The sequence below is a fragment of the Lycium ferocissimum genome, chromosome 11 (genome assembly GCF_029784015.1).
Source record: "Lycium ferocissimum isolate CSIRO_LF1 chromosome 11, AGI_CSIRO_Lferr_CH_V1, whole genome shotgun sequence".
Lineage (NCBI taxonomy): Eukaryota > Viridiplantae > Streptophyta > Magnoliopsida > Solanales > Solanaceae > Lycium > Lycium ferocissimum.
In genome coordinates this window covers 36686281-36711459 of record NC_081352.1, presented here as the reverse complement: position 1 = coordinate 36711459, position 25179 = coordinate 36686281, and the positions used below count along the sequence as shown (strand labels likewise).

Here is a 25179-nt window from a genome sequence, read left to right as displayed (position 1 = left end):
TTATTCGAATTTCTGCCTCAGCTAGTGACCACAACTGCCCTTTCTCTAATTTCTCTCTTGGAGATGGTCCATATATATAGAGAAAATAATCTCTCGTGTCCGTTTATAATTTAAATGTAAGCAAATAAATCATACAGAGATTATTTGTGTTTCTTTATTTACAAATCTCCAGCTTTACTTTCATTTGATCATCTCTCGTAAATAGGGTCATACTATATTCTTTGTGTCTGTCCAAATCTTGGAGCATAAACTATCCCGTACGTGTGGAACGTAGTAGATATTCCATAAAATTAGTCGTTAAACCGAATTGGACACCAAAATTATAAATCAAAAATAATACTATAACATTTGTGGGGTAACGAATGACTAGGATCCAACACGTACTACAGAGAGTCGATGATCGAAGTAGCAAGGGGGGGGGGGGGGTCCTCGAAAGCATGCCTAGCAGGAGTTGCCTGTTCCAAAGTTAGAGGAAAGATAAAAGAACCATTATATGGACCATGCTGTTCCACCTACCTCTTCGTAATCATACTAGGATTTTACCTGTTTAACTTTCCTAGATAAATTGTTCCACTCATTACAAGCGGTTACTTTTGATAGTTAAAAAAAAAAAAAAGGTTCACTTGTTATACTGTCACGATGATTTAAACCAAATATGCCTAGCTAACAGCATCATTTTAATTACTTGGATAAATATGGACCATACTATTAAAGGATCACTTCAATATTAACGACTAAATGATGGTGCTGCCAGAATAGCAATTAAATAATGTGGCGTCTGAATCCCTCTTATATTGTCAAGGTAAAGTCTAATGCACTACGCTGCTTTGAGCAAATAAGCTTGTCTGAGTTGGGAATGAGCAGTGGCAGACTTCGAATTTTAATGATCAACCTAACCTTCCTTGATTTGTTTGGAAGCTATTGGTACACGATCTATACAGGGTCCAAAATGCCGTCCAATATGAATATATATCGGGACCATTACACTAATAATTCTGCCAATTAATGCTTTTAGATAGATGGAAAGTTTTTATCTTTTTGTTTCTTTTTCGTCACGTGTATATTAATTATTCTGGGCATTGATGCTTTTGAATAGATAAAAGGAATCACCTAGCATCCCTTTTTTTTTTTTTTTTTTTCTAGAAAACCCGCAGCCGCACCTGAATGGTAACGTGCTCACTCTGCAATAGCTTGTAAACTATACGGGACATGTAAATCACACTAGACATGACTGGCAGAGGCGGATGGAGCACTATAACTTGGGGTTCAATTGAACCCCAAACTTTCGATGCGGGTTATAAATTTATGTGTAAAAAATTACTAAAATTAAAATAAATAGTAAATATGAACCCGTAACTTTAGAAATATAATAGTTTAGTGCTAAAAATTTAAAATGTTGAACCCCTAGATATTAAATTCTAAATCCGCTTGTGCATAATGAGTAGTGCGACGATTTCTACGATTAGAAAATTTCTTTGGAGGAGAAAAGAATACCTATAGCCGCACTTTTAGAATAATAACACTCTTCACCGTAATAAGCGTAAATCACACGGGGCAATACGTAACCATACTGGCGTATCAAGTCGACGAACTCTGATGAGAAAACTGCTGGGGAGAGAAACAGATCCCAGGTGGGAAACCGCTCCCCAAATCAAACTCATGGGAGTCCCTAGCATCCCTTTTTGGCCAATGAGATTTAAACCAGTCCTCCAAAACGTACTAGACCACCCTTATGTATCTTCTTAGGTACATATCTACAACTTAACCATAATTCATTCATCATAATTAAATAATACGATTTGTGTATACATCGATTGTCCCATTGCATCGACTAAGGACTCCCAATAATATGGCAATTGTCACTTCTTCCGTTCCAAAAAGTATCTCATTAGTACGTATGTTTCAACAAAAAATGACTCTAAATTCATCAACTTCTTAAATTATATTTTAACTTCCTAACATGACAAGCTTTTGTAAGAGCACACATGTTATGATACGTTTCAAGTATCTCCGTTTACTGCTTAACCTACATACTTCAAACTCCCCCCAAGTCAAATTAGGGCATATAAATAGAAATTGAAACACAAGGGTCCTAGAAAGATAAGAACCATACATGTATAGTTTAGCTTTTGCTCGAAAACTCGAAATGCAAAAAGAAATTCAACATTAACTACCAAGCAACTTGCTAAATACGTAGCTAATCACGATCTCTCAAATCATAACCAGCAGCACGTTTCCTCAAGCTTTCTGTATGAGTATCAGTAGGTGGATACTCATATCCCTTCTTCATTCTTTCATCATTAGCATCATCAACTACAGCATCTTTGACATTCTTGGTTGTCTCCTTGGCAGCATCCCATGCCTCATCCATGCTCTTTTTCGCCTTTTCTCCTATGTTTAGGCCCGTCTCCATTGCTTTTGCTGCTCCTTCTTTCAGGCTTCCCTCCACTGAACTTGTCCTCTCGTCCCTCCTGCCTGTAGTTTCGTCCACGGGGCGAATCTATACATTAAACTACACATTAGACAAATCCAACATTTTATAAATAAATAAAAAGGTCAACGCTGAACTACTTAATTAACTTTTGTGTGTATGAATTCAAACATAAATCTTCAAAAAAAATTGAAACTATCGACACCAACGGCAGTTATTAATACTCCTTTCGTCATACTTTCTGTCATTCTGTGTCACCTTCAGTTCCAAAAGAAATTAAAAATCTTCAAATTAAATGAGAAAGTTATATAATTACACAAATACTACCACATATTTAAGACACCAGTTTCTAAAATTTATAAATACACAAGTATTATGAAATATTAACACAAATTAAAAAAATCGTTCCTTTTTTTTTTTTTTTTTTTTGCCTATCTTAGCTTTATGCCATGTAGCATTTTGAAAGGCGTTTCAAATAGTAATAATGCCATAAAAAGTAAAATATATATAGGGACTAATTACTAGGAATTAATGCCACCGCGTACATTACTCCATTATATCATTAAAAATAGCTACTTCTAAGAGGTAATTATTGATAATAACTACCTTTTAATTTATTAATATTTAGTAGCTACAGTGATTTTGTAAATTTTCATTCTTAGCTATACCAAAATAGTTCAAGCTTCTGTGGCTGGAGTAGTTATTGTGTGTGGCTTTGCCCCTGCCTACCCAGGTTCGAACCCGGCCAATCACATTACTTTTCTTACATATTTTTCATAACTTCGAAAGTATTTCATCATATATCAAATAAAGTTCAAAATACATGTGACATCAGATACAACTGAACATGTATAGTCAATACAGCGAAAATATTTCGACAATAAGGTACAATAAGGTAGTGATTTGTGTAAGTTTGCCCATCATTAATCTGTAACAATGAAATTACAACTTTGATTTACACATGTATTTTGAAACTAAAAGGCTAACCGTATCTGCTTAAAAGGCCTGAACACACTGGTAAAAGTACAATTTAGCATCCATACGATCTCGGGTACTTATTTCCCTCATAAAATAAGATGCTTTTAAATTATATATGTGCACTTAATATATTTACATAATTAAGCTACTTACATAAAATAATTATAGATACTTTTTTATGTTGAGCAATAATTAATAACTTAATAAAAGTAAGAAATAGTGGCCGCTATAACATGTTAAATTAAGCTGAATCTTTACACTATAAGCGTATACAAATTAACTCAAACATTTGCACACTACCTTAAAGTCATTTTTGGATGCAGAGGTAAAGGGCGCAAGGGAGATTCCTTTGATTGAAGTACGCTGAAGGACATTCAAAATTGTGGCAGCACCGCCCTTTCTTGTCAACATTTTTATCTTCTTTTTAAAAAAAGACTAATGGAAAATTAATGTTTGGAGATATTATACGGATCTCTCCTCGAGCTTTAATAATAAACTTAGATGCCTAAGAGAAGGAGAACACAAAGACAGTGACACGTACGTTACACGTGTGCTATGTCCAAACCTTATACATGTCGAAACATGCTAAGGGCACCAATTATTTGGCACAATGACACATCTTATATTCAAGTACGTACCGCTAGATCTACACTTAATTAAGAGTATTCAATTGGCTGGTCAAGCTAAATTGAATGGGATAAAATAAGTTGAATTGATATATTTATGAGTCACTAAGTCGGTTAAACATTATTTATTAGGTCAAGGTGAACTAAATGGTGTATCATAACCTACTGCTGGATTCTTACCAAGTTTTAATATCTTAACTTCATTTTTATAATTTATATAATTAATTACTAGCTTCCTTTTCCCTATTAACATATCAAATAAAAAAGTTTTCCCCCAGATAACTTAATGATTATAACTAGATGAATAAAATACACTGCGTTAATGGATAAATGTCATTAATCGCCCAAACTTAAATTGGTTGGGCCGTTGGGCGAGTAATAGTTTTCATGACCAATTTTCCTACCTATAGACATTTTAGTATTCTACACAATGGTTGGCATCCTTCCCAAATGAAAAATTGTGTGAAATCAAATATTTGGCTTGACATAAATATTTATTTAAGCCAAAACAATACTTCCTCCTGTCCATTTTACTTATTATATTTTTTTACGTACTCTAGGAAAAGGTTAACTAAAAGGATAATTTAATTAAATTATTCTTATTTATTTTTTTATCTTAATTAATATTACTCTCCTTTTCATCACATTAATATCTCTCCACATTTACGGAGTGAAGATAAAGATGAAAACTAATAATCCCTCTGTTTTAATTTGTTTTCTTACTTTCCTCTTTAGTCCGTTTAAAAAAGAATGTCTCTTCCCTTTTTGACAATTCTTTAATTTCAACTTTCCACATGACATGTAACATATATAATGTCTTTTTTTTCCCCTTCCTTGAAAGGGTAAGACACAGGTACTTGGTTCACTCTATTTCTTTATCTCGCCATGAATCGTATGTTTGTAACAATAGGGACAAAAAAATTTCAATTCTAATAGATTAGGCGTATTGTGCCGGTTCTTTTGAGTAATATATCTGAAAATACCTCTTGATCCTTATCAACATTGTTTCGAACACATCTAGTACATTCTAAAATCACCGTTACTTGGACATCTTTCCCCTTGGCCATGAACCTCCTTTGGATTTTTGATTTACTCAACTCTTCTATTTTTGATTCAAAACGAAGAAAGGATAAATTAGAAGTCACTAACTTGAAATCCAATTCTAAAAGTAAAAGATTAAAATCAAGAAAATAAAGTAATAGTAAAGGAAAGTCATAGTAAAATATAAGACAATAAGATTACAACATTATGATACCTTCTATATATCTTTAGTTTAAGACAATAAGATTATCCAAAAGTTTTCTTTACTTTCTTAATTTTCATGTCAAGTTAAAATCAGGCAAACAAATTAAAACAAAGAAAGTAATTAACTATATCTTGATTTTTGGACCAGAGGGAGTAGTGTTAAGCTGAAGTTAGGAAAAGTTTTACTATGTGCCTCACACAACCGACATTAGTTGTGTAAGGCACCTTTTTGTGAGACAAAAAAAATGAACCCACATCTTACGCTAATGGGTCTTTTATCTCACAAAATGGAACCTTACACAACTAATATCAGTTGTGTGAGGCACATATTACAATTTTTCCTGAAGTTAGAGATGTGATCATCAGTCAACCTAATAATACTAATTACGATGGACCCCAGGAAGGGGCGGATCCACACCATTGGGTGTGGGTTCACGGGAACCCACGACTTTTATCCGAACCTTGTATTTATAATGTGAACCCCTTCAAATATATAAGAAATTTAAGCTTAGAACCCAGTAACAACAGACACTACTAACTGCGAACTCACAAGCTTCAAATCCTGTATCCGCCTCTGAGTCGAGGATAGTGAAGCCTTTGAGGATATATATGTTACATTTCAATTATCAACTTGTACAACTGGAAACAAACTTTTGGCTAAAGTGACTTTATCATTGGCACGCATGCATGTCATGACATTGGCCGATCCCAGGAAAGAGACATCATTAATTAAAGAAAAATAAACAAAGTCTTGTCTTTGTTTGGTCTATTTCACACCAACGAGTATTTTTTCTAACTATGCACAAAGTCAACAAGCAGCAGACTCTACTTAGGCAGGGCCCTTTCACGGTCGATTTTATGCTCCATTAAGAACCTTACTTTAGACTTCAGTGAGATGACATTTTTCACCAAAGGTACGTGCAAAAAATAATATAAAATGGATGAGTAAATAAAATACATGCAAGGTCATTTCTTCCATTAAAATTGTAATTGACTATAGAAGACCAATAGATCATTTCCTCGTAATTACTATAAGTATAAACTATAGTCTTTCCTTTATTTTCTTTATTTTAGCATTTTTACAATATTTACAAGTGAACATAATTGTGCCCATCAATAGTAAAGGATTGGAAGAGGAGTGAATGGTTTATATTTTGGTTAAGTTTAAGTAGAACTCATGAATATTGAGAGAATGAAGGTAAAAAGATACTTGCAAGTTGCACCTAAGTGATACATAATACAGTTACTTTAAAGAAAATTTACCAATAGAAACAGGAAACAAGACTGGAGTTAACCACAAAAGATGTGAAGCCTAGTTCAAGATTTAGATTAGATGGAATTTATATAGTATACGTGCACGTTGATGAACATTAAAATGCAATAATCTACAGTGTAGCTAGATTTATAAGGTAATATTACTAGGTGATCTCTTCTCGTCTATCCAAGTCTTGGTATACCTATGTTGATCGCAGATGGCAGGTACCTCCTGACTGTAGTCGAGGTACGCAAAAGCTGATTCGCTATCAGCATGGTTTTAAAAAAAAAAGAATACAAGATCACCACTCACCTCCTCTGTACAAATTGGCAAAAGCAACGATCAAATATACAAAACTGAAACAATAGCAAAATAAAAGGAAATTCTTAGCATCACACCTCCATAAAAAGCTACTTAGAACCGTTAAAATATAATGTCACTACTTTGTGAAATACAGCATCATATGTAAGTATCATCTGGAATAGAATCCGTCGTCAGTTACACTAGCTAGTATTACGTGTAAGAGAGTGTTTCATTGAGCACCTTAAAAGTCCGGTTCTGTTTCTACTGTACCATGATCAGAAAAAACAGAACTCATGAAAGTAAATTTATATCTGTTCAGATTAGAGAAAAAAAGATGAACTTGCCCATAATGAAGTATAATATTGTTGTATCTTGGTAAAGAACTTGAGCCCAAGTTAAGCATATGTATACAAACACAACTGTCACTATTTCTGTATTGTACTAAGGATATTGTGTATGAAGTAAAGTGAATCAAAAAGCAATTCATAAGTTTTATAAACCAACTCTATAAAATTAAAATTTTCTGCTGCTTTACATTTTTCACTTTGTAAGCAAAAGAAGCTAAGTCTACAAGGAAAAAAAGTAGATGATTCTCATCTGTCTTTTCCAGTTCCAATTGCATCAAGCCATAACACAACTTGATCAATCGAGGGCCTCTGCCGTGGATCTTGCACTATACATCTACAAGCTATGCTTAGCACATCCAAAAGCTGCTTCTCGTAACTTGTATCCCATATCGATGTATCGAATATTTCCTCCACCCTGTTCTCGGATTTCAGTTGAAAAACCCATCCCACCAAGTCCCTGCAACTTTTTCCCCTGCATACTTCCACGGGACGTTTGCCTGTCAGAAGCTCAAGAAGAACAACACCGAAGCTGTAAACGTCGCCCCTAAAAGTAGCAGTCAAAGTTTGACTATATTCGGGAGGAATGTATCCCAAGGTTCCAACCAGATCCGTAGTGACATGAGTATCATAGGGACGCAGCAACCTTGATAGTCCGAAATCAGCTAAATGAGCTTCGAATCTCTCGTTCAAAAGAATGTTGCTCGTTTTAATGTCGCGATGAACTATATTTGGTTCCTTGTGCAGATAAGCTAATCCACGAGCTGCTCCTTGTGCGATATTTAACCTAACGTCCCATGTTAATGAGTTCCCGTCGACCCTTTCATGTAGCCAGTAGTCCAAGCTTCCGTTCTCCATGTAAGAATATATTAGCAACCGATCACTCCCGTGCTGACAGTATCCCTGAAGGGATACAAGGTTTTTGTGCTGAGCTCTCGAGAGGGCCTCGACTTCAGCTTGGAATTCACGCTCCATTTGCCCACAATCCCCGGAAAGCCTCTTGATGGCAGTTTTCATGCCATTAGGAAGTTCCGCCTTGTAAACTAGACCAAATCCTCCACATCCAACAATGTTCGACTGGCTGAAGTTGTTTGTAGATTTCAACAAGTCTGCAACGGTCAGTTCCTTGCAATCAGAATTCTGGAATAGTACCAACTTTGAAGGAACAAAAGCATCAGAAAATCGGGGCGGTCTGCTGAAATCTTCCTCGAAATCCCCAATCTGGTGGCCGGCATCTCTTCTAGACAATTTCAGCAGGACTATTGCAAGAAGAAGTGCAATTCCTATCCCTATGCTGACTGTAATTCCAATAATTCCGTTTCGGCCAAGCTTACTCCTAGAAGCAGAAGGACTTGCCGGTTGAAGGCCCAAATTGCTAACAGAACAAGGAGATATAATTTTTCCACAAAGTCCAGAATTGCCCTCAAAGCTCGAGGCGGGAAAGCTGAAGAACTGACCACCAGTAGGAATCGCTCCCTGCAAGTGATTATTAGCTACATTGAATTTTGAAAGGAACGTGAGCTTGTTGAGTGAAGCAGGAATTGATCCGTAAAGATCATTACTGGAAAGGTCCAAAACTTCAAGGTTCGCCATATTTGAAATCGAGCTAGGTATAGTACCAGTAATGTTGTTTCTACTAAGATCCAAAACATGAAGTTGTTTCAGATGACCTATTTCGGGCCAGATTGTCCCATTTAGTCTGTTATTACTCAAGTAGATAGACGGAGGGAAACTCGAAGCCTGATTGTACTGCAAGCCACTACCGCTCTGATTCCTCTTGACAAACAACGGAATACCAGTTGGAGAATTCAGACTAGATGCATAGCTATGTGGTGAAATGAGGCTTTTTAGATCAGTCAAATTTTTCGGGATTTCACCAGTGAGTGAATTATTTGAGAAATCCAAGTAGAATAACTTCTCCATTTCACCAATCCAAGGAGGAATATTGCCATCCAAATGATTCCATGACAGATCAAGCACTTGCAATTTACTGCAATTGTATAACCATGTCGGAATTTGCCCGTCTAAACCGCAGTTCCCCAATGCAAATATCATCAGATTCTCGAACTTGCTCACATTTTTCGGAATCTCTTCACCATGGAAGTTCCTGGTGAGAATAAGAGTCGAAAGATTTCCGCAGTGCTGCAGAACAGATAGAGCTCCAGACAAATTTGAAAGGGTATTATTGGACAACGAGAGGAACACAAGGGACGAAAGGTTTGCATAAGTCTCAGGAATTGGCCCGGTGAGTTCATTTTTGGCAAAACTCAAGATTTTCAACTCTTGACAACTAGACAACGAGACTGGAAGGTTACCTATGAAACGGTTAGTTGCAAGGTCAAGAGTACAAAGACTTGTCAAATTAGTAAAATCAAGATCAATAGGACCAGACAAAGAATTGTTCCTAAGATCAAGCACCCTAAGCTTAGAAAGATATGAAATCGTAGACGGTAATGGCCCAGAAAATCTATTAGAATGTGCAGCTAACTGCTCTAACTGAGTCAAATTACCAAACACATTAGGAAGCAAACCATGAAAATGATTTACAGATAAAACTAGGGATTTCAGTTTGGAAAGCTTACTAAGCTGTGGGCTTAACTGGCCAGAGAAATTATTTCCAGCCAGTGAAAGTTGCTCCAAAGATGTCATCGAATACAAGAAGTCCGGAAGGCGACCTCCGAGATTATTGGAATCAACATGCAACTGCTGGAGATATGAACTGCAATTTTCCAAGCCTAAAAGGTCACCAGTAAAATGATTGAGTGATATATCCAGAACCTTAATCTTCTTGGAAAAGCTGCAAATTTCAAACTTAAAGCCACCAGTAAAGGAATTGTTGCTTATGTTAAATGCAACAAGGTTAGGGAATTCAGTCAATTCACCAAACTCACTGAAATTTCCAGTGAACAAATTGCTCGATATATTGAGAGAGTGGATCGATTCCAATCCCTCGAACGCCCTCAATACTGGTCCAAGCAACACATTATGGCTCAAATCAAGCACTTCCAACTGCTTCAATTTGGATAAATCCAAAGGAAATCCACCTTCCAAGTGATTGCGCGAAAGATCGAGCAATTTCAACTGATCCAATTTTTCCAGGGACAGTGAAATCACACCTCTTAAGCCTTTCCTTGACAAATTTAACTTCACAACTCTACTTTCAACAGAACTATTGCCATTGCCACATAAAACCCCATCCCATTTACAACAATTAGGTTCATCAGACCAAGCTGATAGAATAACCCCATCAGTTAAATTGCCAGCAAATTCTTTCAATGCCAACAAATCATATGGATGACAATTTTGAACTGAGGTTTCAAGACTCAAACATGTAGATAAAAGAAAACCCAAAAATACCCAATTCAGGAAACTCATTGGTAAAAGTTCCTGGATTACCTTTACTGAAGACATAGAAGAAAATATATATAACAGCTCAAATCAAGATTCCACCACCATGTATAACAATTCTTCACAGTTCCAAATAAAGAAAGTTTCCACCTTTCACATAAACAGGAAGCTCCACTAGCAAATTAGCACCAAAAAAGGACCTTTTCAGATCCCTAACACCAAAATCAATTCAGATCCCAAGACTGAAAAATCAAGAGTGCACCTTATTATAGTTGTAGAAACTTCAAAACGTGAATCCCAAAAACACCTCAAAAATCTCAAAGAAAAAAGGCTGACCAACTACTTGTAATTAAAGCAAGGTTCTAACTACTTGCATGAATTAAAGAACCCTTTACCCCAGATAAGAAATAAATAAATATATAAATTTCTAAATTCAAAGCCTAGTACTAGCAGTGATAAACCAAGAAAAAAACAAAAAAGGTGAAATTTTTAAACACCCTATCACTTGTAAATGAAGCAAGAACCCCACTTTATAAACTGTATAAACACGGCGTCTCAACTCATTTAAAAAAAAAAAAAAATTAAAGAAGAAGTACAAAAAGAGAGAGAAAGAGAAAGACAGAATCTAATTCTAATAAAGAAAAGGAGAAAGGATAGTACTACTCTAGTAGTGAGTATTATAAAGATTGTTATTTCAAATCAAAGGAACAGTTTTAAGATTAGACAAAGTAAAATAAAGAGTCTTTTTAAGGGTTGTGTGGCATTGTCAATCAAACAAAAAAACAAAAGAAACTGGTGTATAGTGATTTGAAAATAGTGACAACAAAGAGCTGACTTTCCTTCAAGGGTATTGCAATTTTTGTCTTTGCTAAAAATTTCACAGTTTGTACATCACCAAAGTCAAACATTGCTGTCTAACACCCCATTATTTGTCTCTATCTCCTACACATACATGAACACACTTGCTTAGCACATTAATTTGGTGCGGTCTTACGAGGACCAGAAATTTCCTTCTACATTCCCACGCGCAGTACCTCGCGTGCATAACGCCCCACTATTCTTTTAATTTTTCTTTTTTAAAATTAATTTTGGTGTGAAGGTACTAGTTGTAAAAGATTAATGTAGGGCTGAGGGTCGAGCTGATCGAATCGAGTCTAATCGAGCTGCTAAAGTATTGAGTGATGATTAAGCCCAACTTAATTGAGATTTCACAGCATTTTAATGTTTCTTTCTACATATGTGTATCATGTATCGGGAATAACTCACGCGCACATTGAGTGAATAATGGATTATAGATAAGTTCAGAAAAGGATTTCAGGTGAAATTGATAGCTGATAAGTGATACGAGATTGAGTATCATGTTACAGTCTGGACTTAACTTTTATTGGTAGGAAAATATTGATGTAGGGCTCAGGGTCGAGCTGATCTAATCGAGTTTAATCGAGCCTCTAAAGTATTGAGTAATAATTAAGATCAATGTAATTGAGATTTCACATCATTTTAACTTCTTTTGATATAACTATCGTGTTTCTGATTTTTATATGAATACATTAAGTGAACAATGAATTATGGAGTGCATAAGTTAAAAGAAAAGGATTTCGAGTGAGATTGATAGCTTATAAGCGATACGAGATGGAATATCATGTTACAGTCTAAACTCAACTTTAATTGGTAGCGACTTTACGTAAAATAAAGATAAGTTTTAATACTAATTATCTCTTAATAGTTAAAGAATCAATGTGGTGAGCAAATTACGTCTACTAAAATCACAAGTACCAATTGTTCATTAATTTTGAGTAAGTACTAACAAGCCTTCAGAAACGGACAATTTAATCGACAAATTTATCCGATATCAGTTCTTATTTTAAGGCCTAATTGCCTCAAACTCTAAAATAGTACAAGCTTTGTGGGAAAAAGTGGCATATTGATTTCAGAGAAGTAAGCACATGAAATGCATGATCGTGTTACTATGTAAAGTTGAAGAGCATTGGATGAAGAACATGTATCCCACTTGGTAGCTAGATGAAAATATAAAGATGCGATTAAACATAAATGATGGAACTCATGGAAGGCAGCTTTTAATAAGACGTCAAAAGTGGAATATAACATATGATTATTTTGCACTCTGAATAATTTGGGTGAAATACAAAAATAGTCCCTTTAAGTTGGCAATAACTATAACATAGATGCCTAAATGAGTCTTTGTATATATTGACCATATGAACTCACTTTATAATATGCCTATTGAGCATAAAAAGCGTTGACATGACACACAAGGTGAATTTCACTTGTAGTATAACGCGTGATAAGTAAACAAAAATTAATTCGTTTTGCTCTTTCTTTTAACTCCTCCGATCTCTCATCACTACCACCTCCACTAACATATTTCCTCACTCCTGCCACCATCTTTACCACCATACTCGCCCTATCTCTCTCCACCCCCCCTGCGCCCCCTTTATATATCCATCTTAACCTTCTTTTCTTCTTCCTTCTCCTCCTCTCATCTCTCTCTCGACTCTTAATTGATAAGCAATTATGGAAGTGTTAATTATGAAAATATGCATTTACTAGGGGAAAGAAGAATGCAACGGGGTGGGGGAAGAGATCGACTCTGAAGAAGAAATAGTAAAATAGAGAGAAAGGTGTCGTCGGAGTTGAAAGAGGATGACGGGGGAGAGGATCTAAGGAAGAGGATGCCATGGAAGGGGAAGGCAATAGGTGACATGCGATCCGAGCCAGGAGCGTTTCTTAACACCTTTTTTTTCTCTTCTCATCGAATCTGAGTTATTTCACAAATACTTCAAGATAGGGATAGGGGGAGGGGAACAAGTACACTTGGAGACCGCAATATAACAGATAATTGTATGTTTTAAATTGGGAGGGGTAGATACATAAATTGAGCCTTTGCATATATTGACCACATGAACTCACTTTATAATATGCCTATTGAGCATAACGCAGGCTGACATGACATACAAGGTGAATTTCACTTGTTGTATAACGCGTGATAAGTAAGATTTTTTTTTTTTTTTTTTTTGCTCTTTCTCTTCACTCCTTTGATCTCTCATCACTACTACCTCCACCACTATATTTTCTCACCTTTGCTACCGTCTTTATCACCATACCCCCCCCCCGGTTCCGCCGCCACTTTTTGTGATATCCGTCGTTCTTCGTCTTCTCTCTTTGACTCTTAGTGGATAAGAAATTCTGGAAGTATTAATTATGAAAATACGCATCTTCTAGGGGAAAGAAGAATGCAACAGGAGGGTGGGGGTGGGGGAAGAGATTCTAAAGGGAAAAAAATGTAAAATAGAGAGAAATGTGTTATAGGAGTTGAAAGAGGATGATGGGGAAGAGGATGTGAAGAAGAGGATGCCATGGAAAAGGAAGGTGGCAAGGGGCAGTGGCAGGTGACATGCGACCTGAGCCAGGAGGGTTTCTTAAAACCTTCTCGTTTCTTCTTATTCAAATCAGTGTTATTTCACAAAGACTTCAAGCTAGGGATTGGGGGAGAAGAACAAACACATTTAGAGACCTCAATATAACAAATAGTTGTATGTTGCGTTAGTTTAGGAGGGCTAGATACCTAAATTGAGCCTTTGTAGATATTGAGCACATGAACTCACTTTATAATATGCCTATTGAGCATAACGCACGCTGACATGACACGTGAGGTGAATTTCACTTGAAGTATACTGTGTGATAAGTAAAAAAGCTTATTTTTTGCTTTTTCTCTGAACTCCCCATATCTCTCCCTCGGTGCCCTCCGCACGTATTTCCTACTTTGCCACGGTCTTTCTTTGAAACTACTTTATCCATACGTATATATATACCTTTTTTCCTCATCTTCTCTCTTCTCCAGACTCTTAGTTGATAAACAATTATGGAAGTATTAATTATGAAAATATACATTTATTAGGGCTAAGAAGAATGCAACGGGGTAGGGGAAGAGATTCTGAAGAAAAAATTATAAAATAGAGAGGTGTTATAGGAGTTGAAAGATGATAATTGGGGAGAGGATCTGAGAAAGAGGATGCCATGGAAGATGAAGGCAGCAAAGGACGCTGGTTGGTGACATGCGATCTGAGTCAGGAGGGTTTCTTAACACCTTCTTTTTCTTCTCATCGAATCATAATTATTTTGCAAATACTTCATGATAGGGATAGGGGAGAGGAACAAGCACACTTGGAGACCGCAATATAACAGATAGTTGTATGTTGCGCTAGTTTTGGTGGTTTTGGGGGGGGGGGGGGGGGGGGGGGGGCGCAAAAAATAGGGGTACGGGAAAGAGGATGACATAGCACGTGGGGGGGGGGGGGGGAGTGTGGATGGGGGTCTAGGAAGGAGAATAAGGTAATACGGGGGACAAGGAAAGTAGGGAGGGGCGTCGGGTTTGATAACGCTTTATGAAAAGTGTTTTTTGTTTATTGTTTTCTCAAGTTTTTTTTTTTTTTTTTTGGAATAGTTATAGTTAGAGTCAAAATTCATGTGGCTTTCTTTTATTCGATAATTGTGCAATGTCGCTATGTGTGAAGTCCACCCGCTCCAATTTTGTTTATTTTTTAGTCATGAGTGTCTCAATAGACACATTATGAAGTGAATTCAGGTGGCTAATAAGTACATAACTCAATTTAAGTATTTAAATGACAATTATTACCGCTCCTTAAAGGAAATGTCTATGTATTTTGCCAATAATTAGAGTTCCATCGATTTATTTGCCTTTTTACCTTTTCTTTTCTTAGCTATAGCATGGTTGTCAATGCATATATAGAGTCAAGAAATTGGAAAGTACCACACATACCTTTACTAGTCTACTTGCAATTACTTTACTAGTCTACTTGCAATTATTCCTATAGGTTTCGTAGAAGAAACTCGATGAACACTTTGGACTTTTGAAACGTGACATATATACATTAAACGATTAAAAGATAGTCCAAATCCACTGAAGTTGCCAATATTGAATAAAAAAGCAATTTCATGGACGTACGGTTTCATTTTCTTTTTCTATCTTGAATCATAAATGTCATTATCTTTTCAAAAAATTAAATGTCGTAGTGCGTGATGCAAATAACAAAGAATAACGCTTGCATGAGCACATTATAATAATAAGATCAATATAACATAAGATATATAGGAAATTAAATGTGAACAAGGTCAGCAAATACACTATTACAGCTCAAAAGAAAGAAAAGGACAGTTGTGGAGTCAAAACTATGGACTGGCAAGAATAATGAAGCTACGTTGGGTTTTGGCTAATATATTTTTTCTTTTCATAAATTTTATTAAACGTAACCTTTTTTCTTATTTTAGTTGCATCTTCAAGACGTTTCTTTTTTTATTTAACGATTTAGACAACTTTCATATATCGGGATGCTTCTCCGTAATTTAATAAATAAAGTAAAAACAAGTACTCTCATCAACAAGAATTAAAATCTAATTTAAAAAATAAATTAAAAATAATTACTCTCATCAACAAGAATTAAACTTCAAATCTAACCTTTTTCTTGTCCGAAATAAGAAAAAACTTAAGTCGATTGTTACACCCGTTGAAAATGTCTCAGTTTTCGCAATCTCATACTAGCACGAGACTAAATTGAACGAGATAATGTTGTCCATCCAAATATGCACTTGAAAAAATAAAAATCACAATATAATGGAGAGGAACCAGATTCACTTGCTAATACTAGCTTACTGATCAATGAATTACATTTAGCGTTCGAGTGAACTTATACATATGGAATTTCTCTTCTTTGAGATTTCCTCTAGAGTTCTTGTTTTTTTTTTCCCCCCGTTTTTTGTACTTTTTGCCTCGTCGCAAATTGTAATTTTTAAATAAATTTTGTAAATAAGACAAATATCGCGTCGGCTTAAATTTGATTTTTTTTCAATTATGCGAGTTAGACTTAGCTTAGTACTCTCTCCGTTCACTTTTACTTGTCCATTTTAAAATTTTCACATTGTTTAAAAAATAATAAATAGAGTACATAATTTACCAATGTACTCATATTAATTGATGCATATTTTTATTGAATTTGAAAAATGATTTGAAGTGAGTAATTAATATTATGGGTAAAACATGAAAAAATAAATTGTCTTCTCTTGATTTGCTAAAAGTGACAAGTAAAAGTAAAAATTTATTTTTAAAATACTGGAAAAATTTATTTTTAAAATACTGGACAATTAAAAGTGAACGGAAAGAGTATTTGATGATATACTATACATAAATAACAAACGGTTAAAAGTCAACTATTGTGAGTATGATTTGTGAGGAGATGCGTGTGTTACTCCATTATTAGAAATATACATAGTAGGAGTACTTTAATTAAGTGAGAGCATTAATTGCTGGCGCGAAGGTCAAAAGAAGTGAAAACACTGGAAATAGCCGGTGGCATAGAGCGGCGGGGTAGGCGGAAGTCACGGGGAATAGCAGGTGATTGGTTACCAAACTCACACTAATTGTCGGGTCAATTACTATAACCCGGTTGCCTTACGTGTCTAGTGTGAAACCCACCCAACCCCCATGCTCACTTATTTTCTTAGCTTTTTGTTTCCTGTACCTCTCATTTCATTTTCAGAACAAAATTAGACGATGTGGCAAATATTTAGACAGTATTTGCGAAATGTAATTATAATTTTTAAAATTATAAAATGCAGTTACTGTATTTACGAAACATAGTTATCAGTGTTGATACAGTATGCGCGATCGACTCTTTCGATACCGATACGTTATCTTATCCGATTGATACAGCGATCGCTTGATAGAGCTCTTTATTTGATACATACACGCATTTGATACCCGCCTATACTGCCTTCTTTTCGCTTTGATACAATAACTGTAGCTATATTTGTAAATATGCAAATTGTAGCTATATTTCATAATACGCTCTAAACATAACTATTTTCTCTTTTTTATATATATATTTTATCGGTTTAAGTTGTATATTTTAACATCGAATTTTTGTTATATTATTAGTACAATTTGTCTTACTATAGGAAAGTAAGTTACCATTTCTTTGAAGTTACCAATTAATGTTTTATCGTGAAGTTTACTTCTAATCATCTTATAAAGGATATGGTGGTCTCAATATATTTGTGCATCGCAAATGTGTAAAACTTAAGCTCTTTTTGAAGTAAGCTAGTAGATAGTGGATTAAGAGGTAAAGAAAGATGGAGATCGTTTTCAAGTGATTACAACCATTTTCCTGAGTAATATAAGATAGAACTACTACTATTGGGCTACAACTTCAATTCCTTCTCATGACGTAGGCCAAAAAAAAAATTGTAAAAATGTACGACGTTTAAGAAGCAAATAATATCGAAAGACAATGGACGAGCAAGAGTAACCAAGAAAAGAGAGAAGCATCTCACATCATTTCTTAAAGCTATAATCTGATCGGAAGCATTGACAGATTCAAAATTTAAATTTTAATGAATTTAACTTACTCTAAATTCATTATACCGTTAAAATTATGAGTTCAGATCTAATAATTTTTAAGATTTTAATAGATTTTACATATATATTTGTTCCGTGTTCAAAGTTCTCATTCAGACGAACTCATAGCCAAAAGGCTACATCTGACCTAATTGAAATGAAATGTGATGTTAGGTTTCTTGTTATTGTACACAACTACAAGCAAGTAAAAATAATACTCCCTTCGTCCTAAAAAAATTATCCTCTTTTGACTTGACACAAAATTTAAGAAATAAAAGAATACTTTTGAAATGTGTAGTCCAAAACAAGCCTTAGATATTCGTGTGGCTGTAAATTATGTCATAAAGTTAAATTGTTTAAATATAGAAAGGGACAACCTTTTTGATTAGAAAGAAAGGAGAGCAATCTTTTTTGGAAAGTTAGAAAGAAAAGGAGAACAATCTTTTTGGGACAGAGGGAGTATAAAGAAAAAGGATTAATGTATATGTGGCCTCTAAACTTGCCATTTTTTTCATTTTAGCACCTCAACTAAGTGTTGTTCTTATTGAACCGTGAGCTCGTCCTAAGGTGTATTTATCAAATCTCCTAAATATGATTTTTATTAAACCAAAAATTAAATTGGGGAAATGAAGGTGGAGTAATATTTTAGACAAGTGGTAAGCTATTCTTTGGGTCATGAATGTGTCGGTTTCTGCTGGTTTTGCTCTTTCACAACCAGCTTAATTAAGAGTTATTCTTTTTCCCCCTCTCAATTGTTGTTAATCCTAGCTAAAAGATGACATAATTAAATTATAATATATATTAACATGTTGCTACCTTTGAAGATGGAATACTATGTAAGTCAGGTTGTGTTTAATAGACACATTTGAGGACGAGTTCAGGGGTTCAATAGAAACAACACTTACTTGATTACTTGAGATGCCAAAATGGAAAAAAGAAAAGAAAAAAAGACAAGTTTAGGAGGCCACATGTGCATTAAACCAAAGAAAAAAGAATATACAAACTTAATCTGCAAACATAAGATTATTATGTTCAGAAACTGAGTGCAAAAATAAGGCAAAAATTGATGATCACCCTCACTCATGTTTCAACAACCTTTTTGTAGAGGGTCCATGAGTTGGATGAATTTTAGGAATGGCTATGACTTCATGATCAAAACTCAACTTTATTGGCAGGCTCTTATGTAGAAAGTCAAAAGTGGCAAATGTCCAATCCAATTGTACAATTGATGGTTTTCACCCACAGTGGCGCATATTCATGATAGCCATACATTTCATATGCTTTCTACTTTTTGTGGAGGCAAGCTATTTTATTGTGCTATTTAGAAAAGCGAGAAGTTGTATAGGTGAGGGAAGTGAATCCTGTGAATTCAGAATTTGAAGTTTTTGAATTTTGAAATTTATTATATGTACGTATTAAGTGAATAAATATACAAAGTTTAAACTAAAGTTACTTTATCTTGTTGAACTTATACTTTTTGTATTAGCTTTGTCCCGGAAGAAACTAACACTTAAACAACCTAAAGGCTCGGCCCAGCCTGATTTGAGAATCAAAACTAGTGCTACTAATATAACCTGAATTGGCGTCCGATAGAGTACGGTTAGTCGGGCATTCTTGGGACCTCAGAGATGAACTTAAATCCAATAGGGAAGATGAAATAGAGGAGAACTTGAAAAAAAAATTTATTTGTATATTAAATCATTACCAAGGAGCTAATTCGTTCGGAAATATCTCTCTCCAACGTGCTTGGGGAATAAATGAATGTCTTTCTCTCGGCTAATTACGATTTTCGGGTGGGAAGAAAATCATTACCAACACCCCTTGTGGCACGACTTAGTGAAATATTAAGAAAGATCTTTAAGTCAATCAAATAAACATTAAACTTTCAGAGAAGAGGAGTCCGGTCGCCATCTTTCCCCAGACTTCTTTGTATGTCAAGAAAATGATCAAAAGATCAAAAGGTATAACTCATCAGAAAATAGCTAGCAATAAAAGAAAAAGGGAAACCATCTTCTCGCATAAGTGTGTAGAAGACAAATAAAAACATGTAAAATAAGAAGAAACAATCTTCTTTCAAGTTATACGCACACTAGTTGTTTGCCCCTCTTGAGGAGGACAATGTGAAGTCCTTTTACTGCAATAAAATATCAAGCACTGAAGTTGTCCTCTTCCACAACATAGCAAATAGTATTAATCTTCTCTGTAAAACAATATTACTCTCCTTGGATAATACTACTCGTTGATGACACTTCAAAACGACTGACCGGTGTGTGTTGTATCCTCCAAAAGTAGTGCATTTTTTGAAGGATCCGATATGTGTATGGCAACATTTTTGGAGAGTCCGAGCAACACAGCTACATAGTTGACAAGTCAGTCATCAAGTGTATCTTTACCTTGTAACTGCATTATTTATGTCCTTTTGGAATTTTGTCAGTCATTCTTTTCACCAGAAACATTCAAGATAGTCATTCAATTAGTATATGAATGGAATTTTGTTAGTCAATCTTTTCACCATACATTAGGCACACTCCATCCACTTTCTGTATGCACTTCAGTTTGAATCAAGAAGCATTTAAATGGATATTTAGAAAGACTCAGATAGTGCACAAATAGCCACAACATGTGAATTGATTCCTTCGGTATAAAGTATCCAGAGAACAGGAAAAATGCACCTATTAGGCAACCAATAAATGACATTCCAAGGAGGAAGTTTAGTACTAGTGCGGAACAGGCTCCCACTAATAAATTCCCCATCGCGAAAATACTCCATGAGACCAGAGTATAGTACACAAATGCACCGGATTCGTATCTCAATCTGACTAGCCAATAAACTGGTATAGCATAGAGAAGAGCCACTATCAGAAGGGGAAAAGGGAACACTAGTGTTTGCTATATTGTTTTATAGTAAATTAAATTTTATTTTTTTAAAAAAGGCAGCTTCTCCTTATTCCCCGCAAAGATTTTTTTCCTTTTTTCTTACCTTCTCTACTTCCTCCTTATTCTCAACTTCTTTTCATTATTCCATAAAAATATTGTTATAGGTATAAATTCTTTAGGCTCTCCTAGATGTCTATATCCTTATTAGTATAATACATTATATGTATATTATTCCGTTGTATAATCTAACAAAATCGGTAGAGCTTCCATGTTGGATGACAGCAAGAATATGAGACTGAAAACAAAGAATACAACCTAAGATTGCAGCTCCATATTCTTTTGGTTGTTATAAGCATTTAAGAATATTGATCTCAAAATAAGCCCCACAAGTAGTGCTTACATTACCTTGGCCAAGAAAAGTTGTTTGGTCCTGAAACTAAGAAAATTGCTAGAGATCCTGTGTTAGGATGATTGTCTTACCTTGATTTTTAGCCATGGTGTTAGCAGATACATTAAATGGAAAGCTAAAGCAGAATCAAGCCCTAAAGTTGTTTTTTCGAGCAGAACAACAGCATCATGGACTAATTCAACACTAATTGCCACTCTACGCTTCTCACCACCCGAAATTGACCTATTTAGTTCACTCCCAACTTTCGTACAGGCAACATGGTCCAAACCAAGCTCATTCAAGAGCGTTGATACTCTTATCTTTGGCTATATCATCACCTCCACGAAGCCTGAATCGTGCATTATACATCAAAGTTTCTTCAGCAGTGTGAAGTAGGAAAAGAACTTCATTTTGTGTCACATAGGCAGATATTTTGCTGAAATTTGCAGGGTTTCCTATTAGGCTAGTCAGTGGAAAGAGAGAAAAATAGCCCTGAAGTTGGAAATTGAAGAAGGTAGATGATGTTGCATGAGTTTCCTACATCTCACGACCTGTGACTCAGGCATGAAAAGCTGTATCTATTCTTCGATTTCGTGATTGGAGAAAGACATTTTCACAAGGGGATTTACCTTAATCCTTGTTATATAGAAGCTAATGTGCAGTAATCAGAATGGTGTAATGAATTGAAGCATTCTCATCATAAAGGGTGTACCCCTTAATCAATGTTTTCTCTCTGGCTCATAGCTCATGTACATGCAAAATGTGTTGCACCTTCAAATATTACTTGAACACAATCAAATGGAGTTAAGCTATGATCATGAAAACAAGCAGTCAGATAAAAGTAAAGGAAGTGAGGAGAAGTAATGAAAATTGAAATTTGAATCGGAAGAAGCAGTCAAGAATAAATATATATAGCCAAAATATAATTGTTCATTGGAAGATTACTAGGTTGTAAGAAAATGGCTTGTTTGACAACTAGCCAGTTGCTCAAGAGACAATCATCAGACGTAAAAAGAACGACCTAAACGATCAGGACTTAAGAGAAACTTCACTTACAATTGATGCAACCCCGTCATCTAACCTGAATGTTTCCCTCACATCAAAACAAAGCTTGCAAAGTACATCAATATGCACTTGTTCAAAGTAACTGTGATCACCTAACAAGTCAATATTCTGTTCCTTCATTTGATTCATACAAGTAGATATCATCCAGAAAACAGTATGAATTCATCAGGCTTTAAAGTAAATTATACAAGAAACGTAGATGCAAAACATAATAACTTGGAAGAAATTACGCAAAGTAAATTATAAACTATCTCTATCTTTGGATAGACATTTGAGATCTCAAAGTTGTTCCCCACAATAGCCTTGAGTGAGTAAAAGCTGGGAATGCATGTACTAGCTGCAGCTTCACCACCGTAAACATCGATCTTCCTAAAACACTTCTCTTTTGGGTTGTAAGAGATGAGATCTCCTGTGTCATAGCCATTATGCAACAAGATTTCTCCATCTTTCCAAATTATCATTGGTGTCCATCTCTGATGAGTGATATCAGGATGAATACTGCTCATCGAAATGCGATTTTTAACCCAAGATTCGGAAACTCCATACTCCTTCATCGACCACTTTCGTGATCATCAGAAAGACACAAAAAATCCCCCAACTTAGCGAGTCTCCAGCAGATGGATGGAGTTTCTAAACCTGGTGGAGCTGGCAAAGGCTTCACTTTTTCTGTCCCAATACCGAAGGAGTAAATGGTGGGCATAGCATAAGGATCTACATCATTAATCCAATGAAGAGCACCATTAACAGTGACATTGCCAAATGTTCCCCATCGAAAAAACGGAACTTCACCTAGAATTCTCCATTTCTCATCAACTCCAAGAGTGTAAACCTGAAAATAACCATTTAGTATGTTAGGATATGTTTATGAAATATGTTCAATTGGGAGTACACTATCTTATAAAAATGTAAGAAACGGTATAGTTTGTCTATGCAGAGAGACACATAAAAGTTTAAAGTAAAAGAATGTTTTGGCAATACACTGCTATTTAGTGTAGTAGTAATATACCACCAGAGATTGCTAGAATTAAAGGACCAAAAAACAAAAGAAAATGATGAGCGTACGTTTGGTGCCCTTTGATTCTTCAGCAATAAACGAATCGGAGAATCATCAGCAGAGAAGTCACATAAAAGTGAGTGAAGGAAGACAATAAATGCATGTGTCAATGAGTAGCGGAACGAAACTGAAAAGAAGGATAGAGAACGTAACTTAAAAGGAAAGAACGGGTGTGCTAGTTGCTGCCTGCAGCATTATCACAGTAAACATAGACCTTCCTAAAGAACTTCTCTTTCGGGTTGTAAGAAATGAACTCTCCTGTGCCAAAGCCATTTTGAAACAAGATTTCTCCATCTTTCCAAATTATGGTTGGTATACATATCTGGTGAATGATACCAGGACGAATACTGCTCATCGAAATGCGATCTTTAACCCAAGATTCAGAAATTCCATACTCCTTCATCCCCCATATATCAAGATGGTCGTACTTGCAACTATCAGACAGACACAAAAACTCCCCCAATTTCACGAGTCTCAAGTAGAACGATGAGTTTCTAAACCAGGTGGAGCTGGCAAAGGCTTCACCTTTTCTGTCCCAATGTCGAAGGAGTAAATGCTCGCCTTAGCATGAGGATCTTCATAATTCAACCAATGAAGAGCACCATTAACAGTGAAATTGCCAAATGATCCCCTTTTAGGAAACAGACCTTCACCCAAAATTCTCCATTTTTCATCAACTCCAAGAGTGTAAACCTCTAGTTCAGTTATTTCAGGAAGACCACGATACTTTTTAAGTAATGATCTCAATACTTTATACGGGCCAGAGGCTTGACTAGAACAAAATCCATAAACAACCCCACGATGTCTTTTCCCCCATTTGGGCACACTAAGCTTGACATACTCACCCAAAAGAGGATTGCTAATGTAGACAGATTGGGTTTTATCCCAATAGTGACCAACCAATATACAAATAAACCCATAACATGATCCAATTAGTCTCGAATATTGTTCATCTACTTGAGGGAGGTGAAATTTAGTGCTCAACACAATGGGTCTGTTTTGGGGGGCAAGAATCATAATCATAATCTGCTTTGAGCTCAAGAAGTGAATATTCAGAGTTATGATCCGAAAACAAGATGCAGGGAAAAGGAAATCTAGTATGATACATGTTAACAAATAAAGGGTCAGAGATTACACCATACAAAATTCTACAAACCATCTTAACGCAAAAAATGGACCTGATTGGCAATCTTGAAAGAATTTTCACTATAATCACCCTTGGAAAGTCCATAATTTTGGTTGAAGGGACTTTGAGCCTGTTTGAATGGACTTAAAAAAAAAACAGTTTATAAACTGAAAATAACTTATAAGTTAAAAAAAAAAAAAAGTTGGGTAGCTCAAATTATTTTTTTTCTAACTTAATTTTTTTAAGCTTATAAGTTTTTTTTTATTTTTTATCCTCTCCCCACCAATCCGGATCAACTTACTTTTTTTGGCTTATTTTAAATACAAATACTTTATAAGTTGGCCAGTCAAATATTCAAAAAAAGCACGATCATATAAAACAATTCAGCAACTTATAAGCTAACTTTCTTTTGGTGTTGTCTTTTAGGTTTAGGAAAAGGGGAAGTTTGAGATGCTGATGATGCGGTATTGGTAGAAAAATTTAAATTAAAAGACATAATATATAATTTAATAAATTAAAATTAGACATACTCGGAAAACTTTTTGTTTGTAAAAGATGTCATATGAAAGAAGTGTACGAATTTTTTTGACTGGAAACTCAAGTTTAAACTATGTGTTAAACCAAATTATTAAAATGTAAAATAAAGATAGCCAAATTTTGAGAATAAGCGCAATTTCTTTTGGGAAATTTTCAATAATATATACTAG

The 25179-nt window shown here is 35.2% G+C and overlaps 2 protein-coding genes, 1 long non-coding RNA gene and 1 pseudogene across 3 annotated transcripts; all 4 read right to left on the bottom strand.

The window, feature by feature from the left end:
- Positions 1-2028: 2028 nt before the first annotated feature.
- Positions 2029-3892, bottom strand: LOC132037996 (uncharacterized). The gene is made up of 2 exons (XM_059428712.1): positions 3710-3892; positions 2029-2500 (listed from the first exon to the last, which is right to left on the bottom strand). Exons 1-2 carry the CDS (start codon positions 3818-3820, stop codon positions 2198-2200), a joined length of 414 nt encoding a protein of 137 aa, XP_059284695.1. The 5' UTR covers positions 3821-3892; the 3' UTR covers positions 2029-2197.
- A 3274-nt stretch (positions 3893-7166) lies between these two features.
- Positions 7167-11398, bottom strand: LOC132035916 (phytosulfokine receptor 2). The gene has a single exon (XM_059426079.1). It carries the CDS (start codon positions 10591-10593, stop codon positions 7432-7434), a length of 3162 nt encoding a protein of 1053 aa, XP_059282062.1. The 5' UTR covers positions 10594-11398; the 3' UTR covers positions 7167-7431.
- Positions 11399-13024: 1626 nt separating this feature from the next.
- On the bottom strand, positions 13025-22303 carry LOC132038302 (ABC transporter G family member 6-like; annotated as a pseudogene).
- An 82-nt stretch (positions 22304-22385) lies between these two features.
- Positions 22386-24582, bottom strand: LOC132037396 (uncharacterized). The gene is made up of 2 exons (XR_009409865.1): positions 24525-24582; positions 22386-23121 (listed from the first exon to the last, which is right to left on the bottom strand). It is a non-coding gene; the product is annotated as an uncharacterized LOC132037396 (long non-coding RNA).
- Positions 24583-25179: the final 597 nt, after the last annotated feature.